This window comes from Solanum dulcamara, chromosome 4 (genome assembly GCF_947179165.1).
Source record: "Solanum dulcamara chromosome 4, daSolDulc1.2, whole genome shotgun sequence".
NCBI classification, from domain to species: domain Eukaryota; kingdom Viridiplantae; phylum Streptophyta; class Magnoliopsida; order Solanales; family Solanaceae; genus Solanum; species Solanum dulcamara.
The window spans coordinates 26,383,365-26,401,782 of record NC_077240.1 but is presented as its reverse complement, the minus strand read 5'-3'; the positions used below and the strand labels follow the sequence as shown (position 1 = coordinate 26,401,782).

The following is an 18,418-nucleotide window of genomic DNA, read 5'->3' as shown; positions in this document are numbered from 1 at the left end:
TTCAAAAGCATCAATTTCTCAATAATCAGTAAAACATGTTAAATTAAAAAAAAATTCTCAAGAAACACAATCATGGGGACTCAATCCATTCATAATCAATCTATCACAATCATGGACACATAGAGGAACAAAGTCTATGTTTTAGTTAAGCCTTACATACCTGAAAAATCAAAGGGACGATCGAAACTCGAAGACCTTAAAATCTAGCTTTCTTTTTTTTCTCCAATCGCTTTTCTCAAATGTTCTAAGTGAGAATGAGAGGAAAAACTCTATTGGATAGGTTAAGGGACTGATATTTGGTCCTTTGACGTGAAGGGTTCAGTTGGGAAAAGGTGGGAAAGAACCAGATTGCCCTTCATTAAAACTGATTCGGGCACCTTCACGAAAGGCCACCACGATCCATATGACTCACCACGGTCCGTGGTGAGTGGTCGTGGTCCTTGACTTGGGCTCTATTGGGAGAGGTTGACCTTCATCGAGGCAACCACGGTCTGTGGTAGTCACTACGGGCCGTGAAAGCTCTCGTGAAGTCGAACCATCCCAAGGGTTCAGGGGGTTAAGCTTTCATGGACCTCTTCATGGTCCGTGAACTCCACTATGGGGCGTGATACTAGATCGTGATCGTCTCTAGACTTGGGAGTCTTGGGGGATCAACTCCACGGAAGGGACTATGGTCCGATAAAAAAGAATATCTATGCATGTAGCAAAAGAAAAAAAAATTAACTTCTCTGAATTAAACTTTTTAATAAATTATTTTTTATTAATAACTTATTTGTTATGCGAGATTAATTAATAATTGTATGAAAAAAATAATGCTACAAAATCTGAGTAAGATCTAGTTGTTGAAAGCCTGAAATAGAGGGTTGAAAGTCAAATTTGATAGAATTTCATAAGTGAAAAAAAAACACTAAAAAATTAACACATCTCAGTTTATACTAAACCTGATCAGCAACTTTATTTAGCAAGTTGTATGTCATCTTTGATTACCCTCTCATTATTTATTTTTTAAAAAGGCACTTATTATTGTATGCGATGAGTTTATAAGATATTTTCAAGTAAGGATAGGGAATTCTTTTTAAAAATAAAAGATATTATCTTTAATTTAAGTTCAAGTTAACCATATAATTTTAAAACGAACCAATACATATGAGTTGAGCAATTTTGATTCAATTTAAATTAATATTTGGACCAATCATACGCTGCCACATGAATTTTTATAAGGAAAAAGTACACATATATATTCATTAAATGCAAAGTATTTACATGGGCATGTTTATTTACTTTGATGCCAATTCCTCCCATTTTTGGTTTGACTTTAGCGTCTCAGTCAACATTCAACGCTGAAACTAGCATGACATTAATAAAAAATACTAAATCACTAGATTATTTATTAAAAAACTTAATTAATAAAAAAGATATTGTTATAAAATTTCTACTGCTTTTGTAAATAAAAATAAAATTTATATTTAAATTATATGTCAGCCATATATTATACATGTTTTGTATTCTCTTTTATTCCCTTTCATTTTTTTTTCTCCTTTTTTAATTTCATTTTCTTTCCGTTGTTATGTTTCCTGTTTTTCGTAATCTAATTCTACACAATTTTTGCCTCCTTTATTTTTTTTCTTTTAAATTTTTATATTTTTCCTATATCAATAAATAAATAATCTATAATAATTTTTATCATTTATTTTTTATATCAATTATCAAAAAATTAACTTATTCTAGCATATAGTATACCAAATTAGTAACGGTTGAAGTATATTGTTGCAGTACACTATGATACTACTTGGAAATAATATATACTGACAAGGTATCATACAATATTAGTTCATTCCTTCAAAAAACACTACTAAGAGCCCGTTTGGATAGGCTTAAAAAAATAATTTTTATGTATGAAGTGCTTTTAGAACTTTGAAGTGCTGAAAGTTATTTTTATAAATAAGTAGTTGAGTGTTTGGATAAAAGTGTTTATGATGTGAATTTTAGGGTTAAAAGAATAAAAAAAAGTAGTTTGAGAATTTAGTTAAAATATAAGGGATATAAAAGTAATTTACATGGTCAAAGAAAATGACTTTAAGCACTTTGGAAAAAAAAGTTTGGAATTCTAACTTTTCATTTTTGACTGACTTTAAGAACTTTATGGCTTAAAGTCAGCATTAGGCAAACACGTTTAAAAGCTAAAAAGGGACTTTAAGTTGGTTTTGACCAACTTAAAGCCAATCCAAACAGGCTCTAATTCTTCTATGATATCCATATGATATATATTATATACAAACAGAAAATCATAGAGGACTAGTCATTCATTCATTAAAAGAAAAACACCCAGCCCTCTATGATATCAACCTAGTATATATCACATAGCGACAAAGTTTTATATAAGACTGATTCATATTTTCAAGAAAGCATAACTTGATTCTCTGTGATATCCACATGATATATATTACATATCATATATTGACATGGTATTACGAATGACTAATTCATCTGATATAGCATATACTGACAAGATATCATAAATGACTGATTCATTCTTTAAAAAAAGAGCTCAGTCATCTATGATACTCACATTATATATATATCATATACTAACATGATATCATAGAGAGTTGTTAGTTCCTTAAAAATAAAAATAAAACACTTCTCAATCCTCTATAATACACATATGGTATATATCATATAGTGATATGCTATCATAGATGACAAATTCACGTGATATATAATATACTGACAAGATATCCTAGAGCACTAATTCTTCATTCAAAAAAGAGGTCAATTATCTGTGATACCCACATGGTATAATATATCATATACTGATAGACGTATCATAGAAACAAATTCATCCCTTAAAAAGAATAGTTTTCAGTTCTCTATGATATCCACATGATACATATCATATACTAACAGATTATCATGTAAGACAGTTTTATTCCTTCAAAAGAAAATTATAAAAATACAACAACTCGAGTGTAAGCTTAATTTTGATACTTTATTTTTTATAGCATTTTTAGCAAGTTAATTTTGATTTTAAAAAAATACAAAAAATAAACTAAAATAGAATCATAGTTTAAATATAAGTTTTATTGTCATATGTAAAAGAGAAAAAAATTATAAATATATTTTTATTAATTTTGATTTTAATAAAGTGAATACTACATTAATTAAATATTACTCATTATACAATCTAGTAAATACTTCATTTATTGTGATTACCCGCAATAAATGAAGTAATCAAGTAATGGATATATACATGATATTCTATTTTCAAAAAAGGAAAAAGAAACGAATAGTAGTACAGTAGGAAGCGGGGTAGTATAGTCATTACATAAGAAAGGAGTTCATCGGCATTATACAATTGGAGAGGGATTTTAAAGTAAATTAACATATCTGATCGATTTACAAATGAGAAAACCCAAACCGAGTCGAATAGAAAGGGTTTGGGGGAAAGAAGAGAGAGAGATAAGAAGGAGAAAAAGAAAAGGGCTCGTTTTTAAGTTTTTGGTTTAATAGTTTTAACAAGTTTTTAACAAAAATTCAAATTCCCGTAAAAGAAATACAAAAACAGTCCTCTTCGCGCGCAGTTGTTAAGCCTAACAGCACCGGTGGAGGACCTATGGTGGCTCAGATAGAGGCCAACACCGCCGCTGACGGTGGTAGTGGAGGAGGAGGAATGGTTGGAGGTTCTCCCCCTGCCGTTGATGAATCTCAGGACCAGTTAGAGAAAACGAAGACGTTGATTTGCGCTCTCAATTTCCTCTCACGTAATCTTCCGATACCTCCTGACGTCTTCGATGCTGTATCTTTAATCTACCATAGCGACGCCAACGATGTTGATGTCGGTGACGAGGATGCATCCCCTGCTAACGTGGACAACTTGTCTGTGCGAGTGAGTTGTTTCTCAATTCTCATTGAGATTATTAATCTCTTTTGTTTTGGTTTTGGTTCTTTCTTTTTTTTAAATTTGACTCTTTCGAATTAGAGTAATTGTGGAAGAATGTTGTTATAATTCACTTACTTTTAGATGCTAGATATAGATACATGGGCACATAGTATGATCTTCTCAGATTTAGAGAAGAAAACGACACTAGGGCTTGATACATTTTTGTTGTCCTTTTAGTAAAGGTCTCAATAGAGGTTATTTGGCTAAAAGATAATCCCTTCCTCCATTCTCCATTTTTACTTGTCCAATATTGACTTGAGAGCAATAAATAGAATGCCAATTTTACTGTGTCACCCTTTTAATTTTAATTAATTCATTGTATTGGAAAATGGCTATAGTTAATAACAAGGGTAAATAAGAAACTAAGTGATAAATTATCTCTTGGTTTTCCAAACTGGACAAGTAAATGTGGACATCTATATTTAGTATAGGAGTGAGTAACAAATTAAGCTGTGAAGTATAAAAGTATGCCGTTGTGTTGATTGATATGTGATTTTTGTATGTGTAAGCATGAAGAACCAGGTGTGTTGTTTATGAGGAACTTTTTCCTAGACGATGAGTTTTTAATTTTTGCATAATTTGAAGTTTTTGATGAAACATATATGAGTATTCAAGATATATATTGTTCATTCGTTTAATTTGGGATCTGAAGCATAAGTTGCATCAAGAAAGAGGTGATCTTCAAATATCATGCCTTTTAAATTAGCTTTCAATGCTATCAATATATTTTCTTTTTATGCAGAATGGTCCAGGAATGGGAAGTTATGGAGACCTGATGGCAGATTTTGAGGAGTCGTTGTTGAGGCAACGGTCAAGTTATACATCAGGTTCTGGTTTGACAAAATTAAAGGAAGATCGTTTCCGAAGCCATATCCAGCATCGCCTAACTGAACTTGAAGGTACTTGTAGCTTAGACTGATGGCTCCCCTAGATTCCTTTGACATGGTTTTACGTGTACTCAGGCTGTTTTGAGAAAGATGTGAAGATTTTTAGAAAGGGTTTTGCCTTTCATTTTGATATTAGAGGACTTGAGGTGCTGAACCTTTTGCTAGTGTTATAATATTAGCTTTATTCAAATGCTTAGTAGGTATCCTCCATTTAGCAGATATGTTATTCTATGTTTTTGATTTTGTCATAATATTCATCAGAGTCAATCTATTTAGATTATGAGAAGGCGGCCTACATAAATAGGGTCTTGCTAATTAATATCGCAAGGAAGTGAATTAAGAAAGGAAAATTTAATGGCAGTGAAAGACAAAAAGCAGAATTGGATGACGGTGAAACTTAGAAGTGAGAGTTAAGAAGGAGAATTGAGCGACGGTGGAAGACAAAAAAGTCCTCTAATTAATATGTTCCTGTATATTCTTCCATGGACATTTAAGGAAAGTAAACAGTGGGGACATTGCATATATACACACACACACACACACACATACATCCTATGCTAATCAATACAAACTTTTTAAACGATACAAATAATATTAAAATATACTTGCTACTAAATTTAAAGGGGAAAATTCAAGCTTAAATTGATAAATGATGAGTTATTTGACTGTAAGATGATTCGATATAGTTTAAATAGCTAAATTTAGTTAGTTAAAGATGATTACTACAACAACACACCCAGTGTAACTCACAAGTGAAGTCTGGGAGGGTAGGATGTACATAGATACCCCTACTTCTGTAGGATATAGAAACTGCTTTCAATAGACCCCCTGCTCATAAGAAAAGTACTCGACGCAGGATTGCAAGAAAAATATGATAACAAAATAGCAAGATACAAAACAAATGAAGCAACAAATAGTAATACACATTGAAGAATCAGAAACTTCGCGATTACTGAATAATAATACTAAAAAGGAGAAGATGAGAGGGAGGAGGCTAGCCCCTGCCTCTCCCTCATAATGTGCGAGAGATATTGTGCGACATCATTGTCAATCTCCTTGTCACTTTGGATTGTGGATCCAAGATACTTGAAGCTTCCTCTCTTGGGTATGAATTGTACATCAATCTTCACTTCCACCCCTACCTCATGCGTTATGTCACTGAATTTGCACTTCAGATACTTTGTTTTAGTCCTGCTTAGTCTGAGACCCTTTAGACTCTAGAGCATGTATCCAAACTTCCAACATATCATCAACTCCACCATGCGTTGTTGTTTTAGTCCTACTTAAATATGATTTTCATACCAAATATTCAACCTCAATTATCTTACTTTTTTATGTTTCAACGACATATAATTTGCATGTGAATATGAGCAATGTCAACTATAGTTGCAAATATTATTTAAGAAATTGTAGCCTTCTTCACTTTACAGTTGCATACATATCAAGACGTCGTTCTATGAGAGTAGTATTTTGTAGAAGTTGTACATAAATTTGATCAATATATATCTTCCTTTGGATGTTTAGTATATCATTGTCAATTTCATGGTGAAAAGCTACAAATAAGTAGTAGTTATTTGTGATAGAGATACTTAATTTTTACCTCTATATCAAAAAGTTTTGTTGATATTATAGTTGCAGGTCCATGAAAAGGATCCAAAATTATGACTCTTTTCATTTGTAAATTTGGCAAAAGCATATTAATACTACTACTAGTAGAAAGGACAACAAGTAATGGAAATAAAGGAAACATTAGATAGTATAAAACAACATATAGTAGCAAAACAATACTACACCAAAATGATACTATAATTAAAGTACAAGAAACACACATAATAACAAAAATCAAATAACAATAAACAAGAGTAATACTACGACTACTAGAATGGACATCAAGTCAATATACTCCTACCTACTAGTATGGACACACTCCTACCTACTACCCTTCTATCCTAATTTGTGTCCTCTGCACCTTCCTATCTAAGGCCATATCCTTGGTGAGCTGCAGCTGCACCATTACATATCTAATCACCTCTCCCCAATACTTTTCAGGTCTACCTCTACCTTTCTTGAATCCATCCATAGCCAACCTTTTACACTTTCATATCGGGGCATCTGTGCATCTCCATCACATGTCCGAACCATCTCAACCTCTTTTCGCCCACTTGTATTCCACCGAAGTCACTCCTACCTTGTCTCGAGTATCCTTACTTTTATTCTTTTTCTTCTAGTATACCTACACATCCATCGTAGCATGCTCATCTTCCCCACTTTCATTTTCTGAATGTGAGAGTTCTTGATCATTAACACTCTACCTTATACAACAAAGTTGGTCTTACCGCCACTTTGTAGAACTTTCCTATAAGTTTTGGTGACACCTTTTTATCACACAAAACTTTGGATGCGAGCCTCCATTCTATCTACCATGCACTAATATGGTGAGTGACATCCTTGTCAATCTATCCATTTCCCGAGATAATAGACCCAAGATACTTGAAACTATCTCTCTTTTGGATGGCATATACATCAAGCCTCACTTCCACGTCAGCCTCATGAAACACATCACTGAACTTGCGCTCCAAATATTCTATCTTATCCTACTCAATCGGAAACCTTTACTCTTAGGTTTGTCTCCATACCTCCAATTTAGCATTAACTGCATCGCAAGTCTTGTCAATTAAAACTACGTCATCTGCAAATAACATACACCATGACACCTCACTTTGAATTTGCTGCGTCAATACATCCATCACCAAGGCAAATAAAAACGAACTAAGGGTTGATCCTTGGTGCAACCCCATCAAAATGGAGAAGTGATCTGAGTCTCCTCCCTCTTAACTTACTCGGGTCTTGGCTCCATCGTACATGTCCTTAATTGACCTAGTGTACGCCACAAGTACACCTCTAATCTCCAGGCACCTCCAAAGAGCCTTCGTGGGGACTTTGTCATAAGCCTTTTCTAGATCGATGAACACCATGTGTAAGCTCTTCTTCCTCTCCATATACTGTTCCACTAATCTCCTTACTAGGTGAATGGCTTCTGTAGTCGAGTGTCCTGGTATAAATCCAAAATGGTAAAGCTACAACTTTTTCTACTGTTGCTTCTATAGTTGATGATTATGCATTTTACTGATATGTAAATCCTTTTATATAAGCTCAAATTAACCAAATTTACCTGCTAAACTTGATCATTTTCTTCGGCAGATAAGATAATTAATTAGCAGTTTACTTTGATAACAGATGATTTTTGAAGCGATTGTACACCAAAAGTTAACCTAACAAGTGTTCACTTTCGGCATACTTCAACATCAATAGGATCCCAATTAAATGTCCAACTCCATTTTCCAATTCACACACAAGTTTGAGGGTTTAAGTTATCATAAATATACTCCACCCGCTTTGATTTATTTATCTTACTTTCCTTTTTAGTCCATTTAAAAACGAATGCCTTTTTACTTTTTTGACAACTCTATAATTCTAACTTTCCACCTGCCATGTTGAAGACCACAAGATAAAAGGGCATTTTGGTACATTCTACTCATCTTTAGTTTAAGACCACAAGATTCAAAAGTTTTCCTTACTTTCTGAAACTTCGTGCCAAGTCAAAACTAACCAAACAAATTGAAATAGAGGGAGTATCTATTTTCCAGTCCACACATTTACTATAGCCAAGATTTACCATTTAATAATATCCAAATTAAATGGCTAACTTAATTTCTCAATTCACACGTTCACACAACAGTAGTTCAAATAAACATCTAACAACGAGGGCAAATTAGTCAATCAACTTTTGAAGAATATTTAGGTAAATCACCTTTTAACTCAATCTGTTCCTACTTTTAGGATAACATTAAAGTTTTTATTATGAATAAAGTAAGATTTTGACTATAAATATGTATACACAACAATTTTTCCTTGTTTCTTATCTGTAGGACTTTGATGATTAAGGTCAGAACTCAGAAGTATTATTATTTTTAATTAGTTATCTCTTCTATCATTGGCGGACCAGAATCTCACTGAGAGAATTAAATATGAAGAAGTAGACGCACAAAGAAATCAAAAGGATTCAACGTATAGGAAATATACTTTAATTTTTTTTTACTGATTTACACTAAACTTTCGGTGAAAGGGATGTCAATTAAGTCCCCTTAAACGTAGTCTAATATCAAAATATTGTTATTTCAAGTGAAAAAAGAAAGAAATAAAAATAAAAATAAAACTTAAACCTTGTTGTGGGGCGACGCAAAGTGGATTGAAAATAGAGAAAGCGAGACAGACAACTTAGATTTTTGTGGGATCATAAGACCTCACCCTCCCTTGTATCGCCCGTTTCGCTCCATTTATAATCTCTACGCAAAGATTTGTATCCACCTTAAGTCGTCTTAATGTAAGTTAGAATGAACCAATATCGCTTGTCCATGCAAAAATTCTGTTCAAAGTCGCTCTTTCTACCAACATCATAATGCCATCCTGAGAAGGTTGTCTTTTCATGTGTTTTAACGATTGTCGTATTAGAAGCAGCTGATGATACATGCATAATTAGAACTCTCAAAGAATTCAAAGCAAAAGCGACAATGCAACTGAAGCAGAAGTCCATTTGATAGGCATTTTACAGCTCACAATAATATAATGTGTATTAACTAGTAGATATTTAGTTTGTATTAGCTTAATAAATTAAATTTAGTCTATGTTGAGTTATTGCAACTCTTCAGATTCTTCGGTTTTTACAGTCATGATGGAAAAATTGATTAATGTAAGCCAGGTTCATGTACTGTTTAGGAATGAGGAAGTTATTTATTTCTTCAAGGGCATTATTGTCTTCAAGGTTATATTAGTATTTTAATATTTTGATCTTGAACATGTAAAGTGCCAATCATACTGCTCTTGATTTTTAAACCTGATTATCTTCATTGTTATCTTTTCTGTCAGACTATGAAGTTTATGAGTTTGAGCACAATCTTTTGACACAGGTTATGCATTTACTAGACATAATGTAGATTTTGGTTGTTGTGAGTATAGGTGTTTGCTAAATTTTGGCTTTTTTTATTTGATGAAGTAAAAGTTTCATTAAAAAGAGAGCATCAGGTAGATGCAAAATTACACAAGGCATAGTTATAAGGAGATGAAATGACAAAAAAGAGAAATTAGCCCAGCTCCTATAGAGTGTGCTAGACTAAAGTAAGGGTACTGACAAAATGTAGAGAAATATCAGTACTAATTACAGGGGAGAGTTTTTTCCAGCAAAAAAGATTAATTAAACATTTAGCTTTCAAAGAGGGATTAGGAGTTGAGGTGCCATCGGAAGACCTTTTATTCCTCTCTGTCCATGGACTCCAGAAAATAGCTGCAGGAATCATTAACCAGATTTTCTTGATGGCCTTATCAACAATCCATAAACTCCAGCTTAACTATGGCTGTCTCAGGTTCTGTGGCATGACCCAGCTTAGGCGGAAAGACCTGTAGAGCATGCTCCATATATCAGGGGCTACAGGGCAATGCAGTAAAAGTTGATTAACTGTTTCCTGATTCTTCCTACAGAGGTAGCATCTATTTACCATCTAGAAACCTTTCCTTTTGAGGTTGTCTTGTGTTAGACAAGCTTCATGTAAGGCAATCCAGTTGAAGCAAATTATCAATCTCCAGGGCCAAAAGTCAATCATCTGATTTTGGGATCAGATCTACTTGTAACAGTCCTTAACTGTGGGTATCCTATTTGTACCCCAATACATGGTGTCTAACAGGTCTTTAATGTTACTATCATCTCTCTTAGTACTTACTATATAATTGCACCTCTTAGATGGATGTGCGGTATACTAGGAGAGATAGGATTAGGAACAAAGTTATATGGGGAAAGGTGGAAGGGGCCTCCATGGCGGACAAGATGAGGTAGCGAGGTTGAGATGACTCAGACATGTGAAGAAGAGGTGCGAGGAGTACCAATGAGGAGGTGTGAAAGGTTGGTTGTAGCAGGAGTTAGGAGAGGTAGAGGTAGGCTGAAAAAGAACTGGGGAGGTATTAGACAGGACATGACACAACTTCAGTTGATTGAGGACATGACCTTAGATAGGAAGGTATGGAGGTTGAGGAGTCTAGTTTTGTCGCACTTTGTGTGGCAGAGAAAGGGGCTAGCCTCCTCCTCTCCTCTTCGTCTTTTAGTAATATTATTTAGTATCGCATAGTTTCTTATTCTTCAGTGTTTATTATTATATGTTGTTGCATTTGTCCTGTATCTTGCTTTTTTATGTTTTATTTTCCTTCCAATCCTGCATTGGATACTTTTCTTTTGAGCTGAGGGTCTATCGCAAACACGCTTTCTTACCCCACAAAAGGTAGGGGTAAGGTCTGCGTATATCCTACCCTCCCCAGACCCCACTTGTGAGATTGCACTGGTATGTTGTTGTTGTGTTGGTTTATTTCAAGTTATAAGTACCCCCACCCCCACCCCCACCCCTAGTGTTATTTGCACATAATTTGAATAATAGGTTTATCTTGCTTACTATAGAGGTAATTACTCAACAAGTTGTGATATATTTTTATAAAGTAACGCTGTATCCCTTTTATGCCAGCACTTCTTATACTTGTCGAAATAGCTTACACTTTCATCTTTGAGCAGACTTGCCAACTAGCAGAGGCGAGGACTTGCAATCGAAGTGCTTGCTTGAACTTTATGAATTAAAGGTAAAGGTACATGTGGAGTGGTGTTGTTTATAAGACATATGACTGCTAATCATGATCTGTCAACTGCAATGATGTATAAGGGTTTTGCTTTTCTGATTTACATGTTCATCTAAATTGATTTCAATCACACCAGTTATCTTGCAAAATAATTTCAAGATGTCCTTGCCGCTTCAATGGAGTACTTACCTATGAAATAAACAAGAGTATTTTTGAATTTCTTTGTTAAATTTTAAAAGGCAGGGTATGGTTCTAACTATTATTTACCGGAAATATCTCTGCGATGAAAAAATAGTATTCTGTTTTGTGGAAGTATATGAAGCTCTCATCTTAGTAGTGTGGTACGGATCTGACTACTATACTCTATATTCCTTATGAGTACCAGATGAAGAATTTTGATAGTTATGGGAATATGATACACAAATTTGGGGCAATATTGTCTCCACATTTTAAGATTGTTCATCATGTATTTGCAATCTAATGACCTTTCCTGATAGCTTTGATGTCTATACAAAACCGAAGAAACAAATATACACATTCCATCAATTCTTCGAAATTCAATACTACATACTCAAATCTATCAAATACTAGCAATTCACCGAAATACTAAACTTAACTAACAGAGTTCTATTAATCGGCAGAACAGTCCCATATATTCTTTTATAATTGCATATGTCCGATAATTATCCAATTAAACCTGAAAGTTTGGGATATCCTAAAATAAAAATAACTTGTATCCTAAAATTAATAAACGGCCGTTTTTTGGCCTTGTGATTAATGAAATGTTTACCTGATCAAAAGAAAATATAACAATTTTTTTGGATACAAAACTGGTACCGTTTCCCACGTGTACCTGCTGCCCAGTTCAGAATTTAGCTCATGCGCTTCATTGCCCTAATCCCCAATAGTACCTGCCATGCTCCCAATGAGATTTTTCATATCTTTTGAGATCCACCCTACAATATGGGGTAAAAAAGGACTCTTAATAAAGAAAGCATGTTTTTAAAAAGCAAGCCTTTCAAGTAGAACTTGAAAGAAGGGCTCGCGTCTAATTAGCTAGTTGGTGAGGAAATAGTTTACCAAGGTGTTGATCAACAGCTGGTTTGAGAGGATCAAATCATCGTAGCTCTACGAATTGAACTAAAGATACCGTCTATTGTGAAACTATTCCACTCCATTATGGTTACCCTGGGAGTATTTCTTCTTTTTCTTCTGCATCATGTGCACCTGTGCATAGTCTAACCACCACCTATTTGAGCTTCTAATTTTGGTTGTAGAAGTGGTATATGTGGTTGGCAACGGATTGTCTTCTCATCATTATTTCTATTTTGCAGTTAGCAGATTTACAACACAAAGTTCGGTCTGAAGTGAGTTCTGAATACTGGCTTCGTCTGCATTGCGTTAATCCTGACAAGCAATTGTTTGACTGGGGGATGACACGATTGCGACGCCCTTTATATGGTATAGGAGATGCCTTTGCTGTTGAATCTGACGATCCATTGAGGAAGAAGCGTGATGCCCAGGTGAAGTGATAGATGCCTTGGTTTCTTTGTCAATTCTGCCATATATATGATATCTACCATCGCCAAGTTAATGTTTTTAGCACAGATGCTTTCTTTTTCCTCCCAATTTCAGAAATGAGATTTCATCTTGATGTAGTTAAGTAAAAATAGTCTTACTCATGCCTGCTGTCTATTTGTAAAAGCTGAGAAGAGAGCTATTCTGAGAATTTAGTATTTAAAGAATCAGTCCACTGCCTTTCATTCTTGTGACTCCTTGATAGGAAACTTTTGAATGCAAATTTTACAGAATTTGATGTTAGAAGTCTGTTGGTAATAACAACAAAATTTTGCAGAGGTTGTCAAGATTAGAAGAAGAGGAAAGAAACCGTGTGGAAACTACAAAAAGAAAGTTCTTTGCGGATGTACTCAATGCAGCACGTGACCTCCAATTACAAGTACAGGCTGTTCAGAAGCGGCGGAAACAGAGGAATGATGGTGTTCAGGCATGACATTATTTACTTTCTGCTGTTTGTTCTACTGTCCATCATTTGTTCAACTCCCTGTGCATAATTGACAAATACCATGAGCCAATAATGAGTTGTGACCTAGAGAGTGGATGCAGTCTTCATCTGTTATACACTTAGACATATGCCGGATTTTATCTTGCTTGGCTAAAATGAAGTCAATCTCTATTTCGTAGGCTTGGCATGGAAGGCAAAGGCAACGGGCTACTCGTGCTGAGAAACTGAGGTTACAAGCACTGAAAGCTGATGATCAAGAAGCTTACATGAAGATGGTCGAGGAAAGCAAGAACGAAAGGTTGACAATGCTTCTAGGGAAAACAAATGAGCTGCTGGGTCGTCTGGGAGCTGCTGTTCAACGGCAAAAAGATGCTGATCACGATGGCCTTGAATCTTTGGAAGGTTCAGATGCTGAAATGGCTGCTTCTAAGACTGATACTCCTGGGCAGTCGCTTCCTGAGGAAGAAGAGGATGTACTTGATGATGAGTCCACTCATGATGTGAAGAGTAATGACTTACTTGAAGGTCAGAGGAAGTACAATTCAGCTGTACATTCGATCCAGGAGAAGGTAAAGAGGCACACCTCTTCTGTGTTATCTTTTACTTTTAATTCCCAGGGATTATTATTGAAGAGTTGTGCCCAAGTTTCAGATATTGAAAGGAGCTGAGCTAACTAAAACATAGAATGTGTTACCTCTATTTTGTTGGTGGCATCTTCCCGTTTTGCCTCCATCCCAGCTCCAGCGTTTGGGTTTTATGATATATTTTCTTTTAAATTTTAAGAAGCTAGGAATCTGTACTTGTTTCATACCACTGTACATTCAATTTTGATTTCTATTCTCCAGTCCCAAATAACATATTTGTATGCCCATTAATTGTTTCTAATCTCAGCTGAATGGCTTAATGTGATGTACAAGGATCTGTATCTTATATGATCTCCACCAACTAACTCTGTGGCAATTGCAATATACTAGCTGTTTTCCCTTTCCTACAACTGAAATTTAAGTATTTACATCCCTTGTTTTGTGTTATTGATGCTGCGAATCTAATGTAGTATTCATATTTGTAGGTTACAGAGCAACCAGCTATGCTTCAGGGTGGAGAATTAAGATCTTACCAGATAGAGGGGCTTCAATGGATGTTGTCTTTGTTTAATAACAACTTGAATGGAATTTTAGCGGATGAAATGGGACTCGGGAAAACAATCCAGACAATTGCTTTAATTGCTTACCTATTGGAAAACAAGGGTGTAAGTGGTCCCCACTTGATTGTGGCTCCAAAAGCTGTACTCCCTAATTGGATTACTGAATTCTCAACATGGGCTCCTAGGTAACCACTCTCTCTCTCTCTCTCTCTTTTTCATGCAGGGAGAGCACAAACACACATGGATTCTGTCAGTTAATAGGTGCACTGTGCATCACATCTCATTGGACTTTTTTCCTTGTTGCAGCATTGTTGCTATTCTTTATGATGGTCGTCTGGAGGAAAGGAAGGCACTGAGGGAGGAGTTAACAGGAGAGGGAAGGTTCAGTGTGCTGATCACACATTATGATCTTATTATGAGAGACAAAGCATTTCTGAAGAAAATTCATTGGCACTATCTGATAATTGACGAAGGGCACAGATTGAAAAATCACGAATGTGCTCTTGCACGAACACTTGTGTCAGGGTATGTGAGATGCAATTTTTTGTTTGTCAAGTTGCTAATGTATAAGAATGTTAACCAAAGAGGGGAGCATTAATAGCTTATGATGGTAATCTTCTTATTTATGAGGTCTAGATTTGCTCCTCTCTGCTTATTTTTAGCACTCACCTTTGCTGATGAAGGCATAATCTGACACACTGGCACATAATCGAACGAGTAATTTGTTTTATTTTAAAACAATAATTGTGGACTATGCCAAAATCTGGAAATCACTATTCTTGGCAGTTCAATTTTTTCAAGAATAAAAAATCGTATGCTGGAAGCATTCTCTAATTGAGGTGTGTTATATTTGCAGCTATAGAATTCGACGGAGACTCTTATTGACAGGTACCCCAATCCAAAACAGCTTACAGGAGTTGTGGTCTCTTCTCAATTTTCTTCTTCCAAACATCTTTAATTCTGTGGAGAATTTTGAGGAGTGGTTTAATGCCCCCTTTGCGGATAAGTGTGATGTCTCTCTAACAGATGAAGAGGAACTATTGGTTATTCGCCGGTTGCACCATGTAGGTCTTGGTTTTATTAATCACTAATATACACTTCTGTCATGCCTATTTAGTAGTTGTTTCACCTTTACAAATGCACTTTCTACTTTCCTTATCTAATGGTTTTGACTACTTTTAGGTGATAAGGCCATTTATATTGAGGAGGAAGAAGGATGAAGTGGAGAAATTTCTTCCTGGGAAAACACAAGTTGTTCTTAAATGTGATATGTCTGCATGGCAGAAAGTATACTACCAGCAGGTCACAGATGTCGGGAGGGTTGGATTGGATTCTGGTGAGTAGTAGCTGCCCTCCAGAAAGCATTGCCTTTAATTCATTCCTTTTATACATGGTCGACATAAAAGATTTTTTGGGGTGTTTGGTTTTCTTGGGGGTTTTGAGGTGGGGGTGGGGTGGGTGCGTGGTTGGGGTTATGGTCTTTTTTATAGAAAGGGAAGGGGATAAACAACTGGCTTTAACTGTATATTACTCTTTCTCTTGGGCCTCTACAGATCCATTGCTCTGAAATCTACATCCTCAATGATGCCTTGTGTAAACTCTTGTGCTCTTTTTTCTTTTTTTGCCCCTCCTGATAAGTCTTTTTGCAAAAGCAGCAATCTATAGGGACTGATATTAGCCAAACAGAATAAATTTGCTGACTGTGTGACTTCGCAGGAACTGGGAGGTCCAAGAGCCTGCAGAATCTCTCCATGCAACTAAGGAAATGTTGTAATCACCCATACCTATTTGTGGCCGAGTATAATATTTATCGAAAGGAGGAGATAGTGAGAGCATCTGGAAAATTTGAGCTTCTTGATCGTTTACTACCTAAACTTCGCAGAGCTGGGCACAGGGTCCTTCTCTTCTCACAAATGACCCGCCTCATGGACATTCTTGAAGTCTATCTGCAGGTTCATGACTTCAAGTATCTTAGACTTGATGGCTCAACCAAAACAGAGGAGCGAGGGACTTTGCTAAAACAATTTAATGCTCCCGACTCTCCATACTTTATGTTTCTTTTGAGTACTCGTGCCGGAGGACTCGGTCTGAATTTGCAAACAGCAGATACTGTGATAATTTTTGATAGTGACTGGAACCCTCAAATGGACCAGCAGGCAGAAGATAGGGCACATCGGATTGGGCAAAAAAAAGAAGTTAGAGTTTTTGTGTTGGTCAGTGTTGGATCAATTGAAGAAGTCATATTGGAGCGTGCAAAACAGAAGATGGGCATTGATGCTAAGGTCATCCAGGCTGGCTTGTTCAATACAACATCTACAGGTTTGTCATGTACACATGTAGTTTTAGAGAACTCTCCACACCTCCAGGCCCAAGCCTTCCTTACTTTTCTTGGGGGAAAGAAACAACTTAGGTAATAGTTACACCAGTTCTTTATTGCTTTAGAGGTTGACCGGAAAAATCAGGATGGATTATAAGAAAAAAATGCATTTACCATGTTTTACCTGTGTACTTTCAACTTCTTAGTACTAATACCTTTTGTTGACATGCATCAAGTGCTTTACCAAGTTCCACCTGTGTACTTTCAACATGTTAGTATTGTGAATGCTGACTGATGTTTCTATCCATGGTCTTGCTTCTCAATCCTTCATAATGAAATCCAACTTGACATTATTTGTTCATGCAGCTCAAGAAAGGAGGGATATGTTGGAAGAGATCATGCGTAAAGGTACAAGCACCCTTGGAACAGATGTGCCAAGCGAAAGAGAGATTAATCGTCTTGCAGCCCGGTCCGATGAGGAATTTTGGCTGTTCGAGAAAATGGATGAGGAGAGAAAGCAAAAGGAGCGTTACAGATCCCGTCTCATGGAAGATCACGAGGTACCAGATTGGGCTTATGCTACACCTGACTCTAAGGAAAAGGGAAAAGGATTTTTATACGAAAGTGCTAATCTCACTGGAAAGAGACGTAGAAAAGAAGTGGTCTATGCAGATTCTTTAAGTGATGTACAGTGGATGAAGGCTGTGGAGAATGGAGATGATTTCTTTACGCAATCAGGTAAAGGTAGGAACAGGGACCATCAGTCAGTCTCAAATGGTGAGTTGCCTAGCAGCAATGCTGAAGCTGAGAGAAATGGACAGGACTTGAAGCCCGAAACTATGTCTGTGGTGAGCGAGGCAACAAGTGAAGATACCTTTGGAACGACTCCCAAAAGGTTCAAATCCGAGAGTGCAAGCTCCATGAGAAACGATTATCATGATTTGACTGGCCGTAGTGTGGATGGATTATCGTGGAAGGCCCACAGGAGGAGGAGATCAAGCTTAGTATCCTGAGGTTGCCCTTTTAGAACGTAGTAATTATTTTGGCTAGTGAAGCCATTAGTGGACATAGGGGACACTTTGAAAGTTTGGCTATGAGCATTTAAGACCTAACTATGGGTCTAGTCGTCTGTTTGGCTCAGTGTCTTACATGTATATTAGCATCTCATAGTTTTTAGGTTTGAAGTTGCTACTAGTTAATTGTGCAGTAGTGGGAAAATTGGAGATATCTACTAGTTTACCATTAGCTTTTTGCTACATTTCTTAATTATTCTTATTTGGAGTTAATGCAGGATCAAGTTTCAGCAACTTGGCAGCCATGTCCAGTATATTTTCAAGTTAATGTTACGAGCTAGTTTACTATTTTGAAGGATGAAGTATCCCTGTACTTGTAGAGTATTTAACCGACCCAGAATGTGACATTGTATTGCCTACTA

The 18,418-nt window shown here is 35.9% G+C and overlaps 1 protein-coding gene across 1 annotated transcript; it reads left to right on the top strand.

Annotated features, from left to right (window-relative positions):
• Positions 1-3,420: 3,420 nt before the first annotated feature.
• LOC129887140 (probable ATP-dependent DNA helicase CHR12) lies at positions 3,421-18,290 on the top strand. Its single transcript, XM_055962103.1, has 12 exons — positions 3,421-3,886; positions 4,683-4,839; positions 11,438-11,502; positions 12,834-13,022; positions 13,355-13,504; positions 13,702-14,091; positions 14,592-14,851; positions 14,973-15,191; positions 15,523-15,730; positions 15,849-16,002; positions 16,383-16,985; positions 17,350-18,290. The coding sequence occupies exons 1-12, from the start codon at positions 3,614-3,616 to the stop codon at positions 17,994-17,996; spliced, it is 3,315 nt and encodes a 1,104-aa protein (XP_055818078.1). The 5' UTR covers positions 3,421-3,613; the 3' UTR covers positions 17,997-18,290.
• The last annotated feature ends 128 nt before the right edge of the window (positions 18,291-18,418 follow it).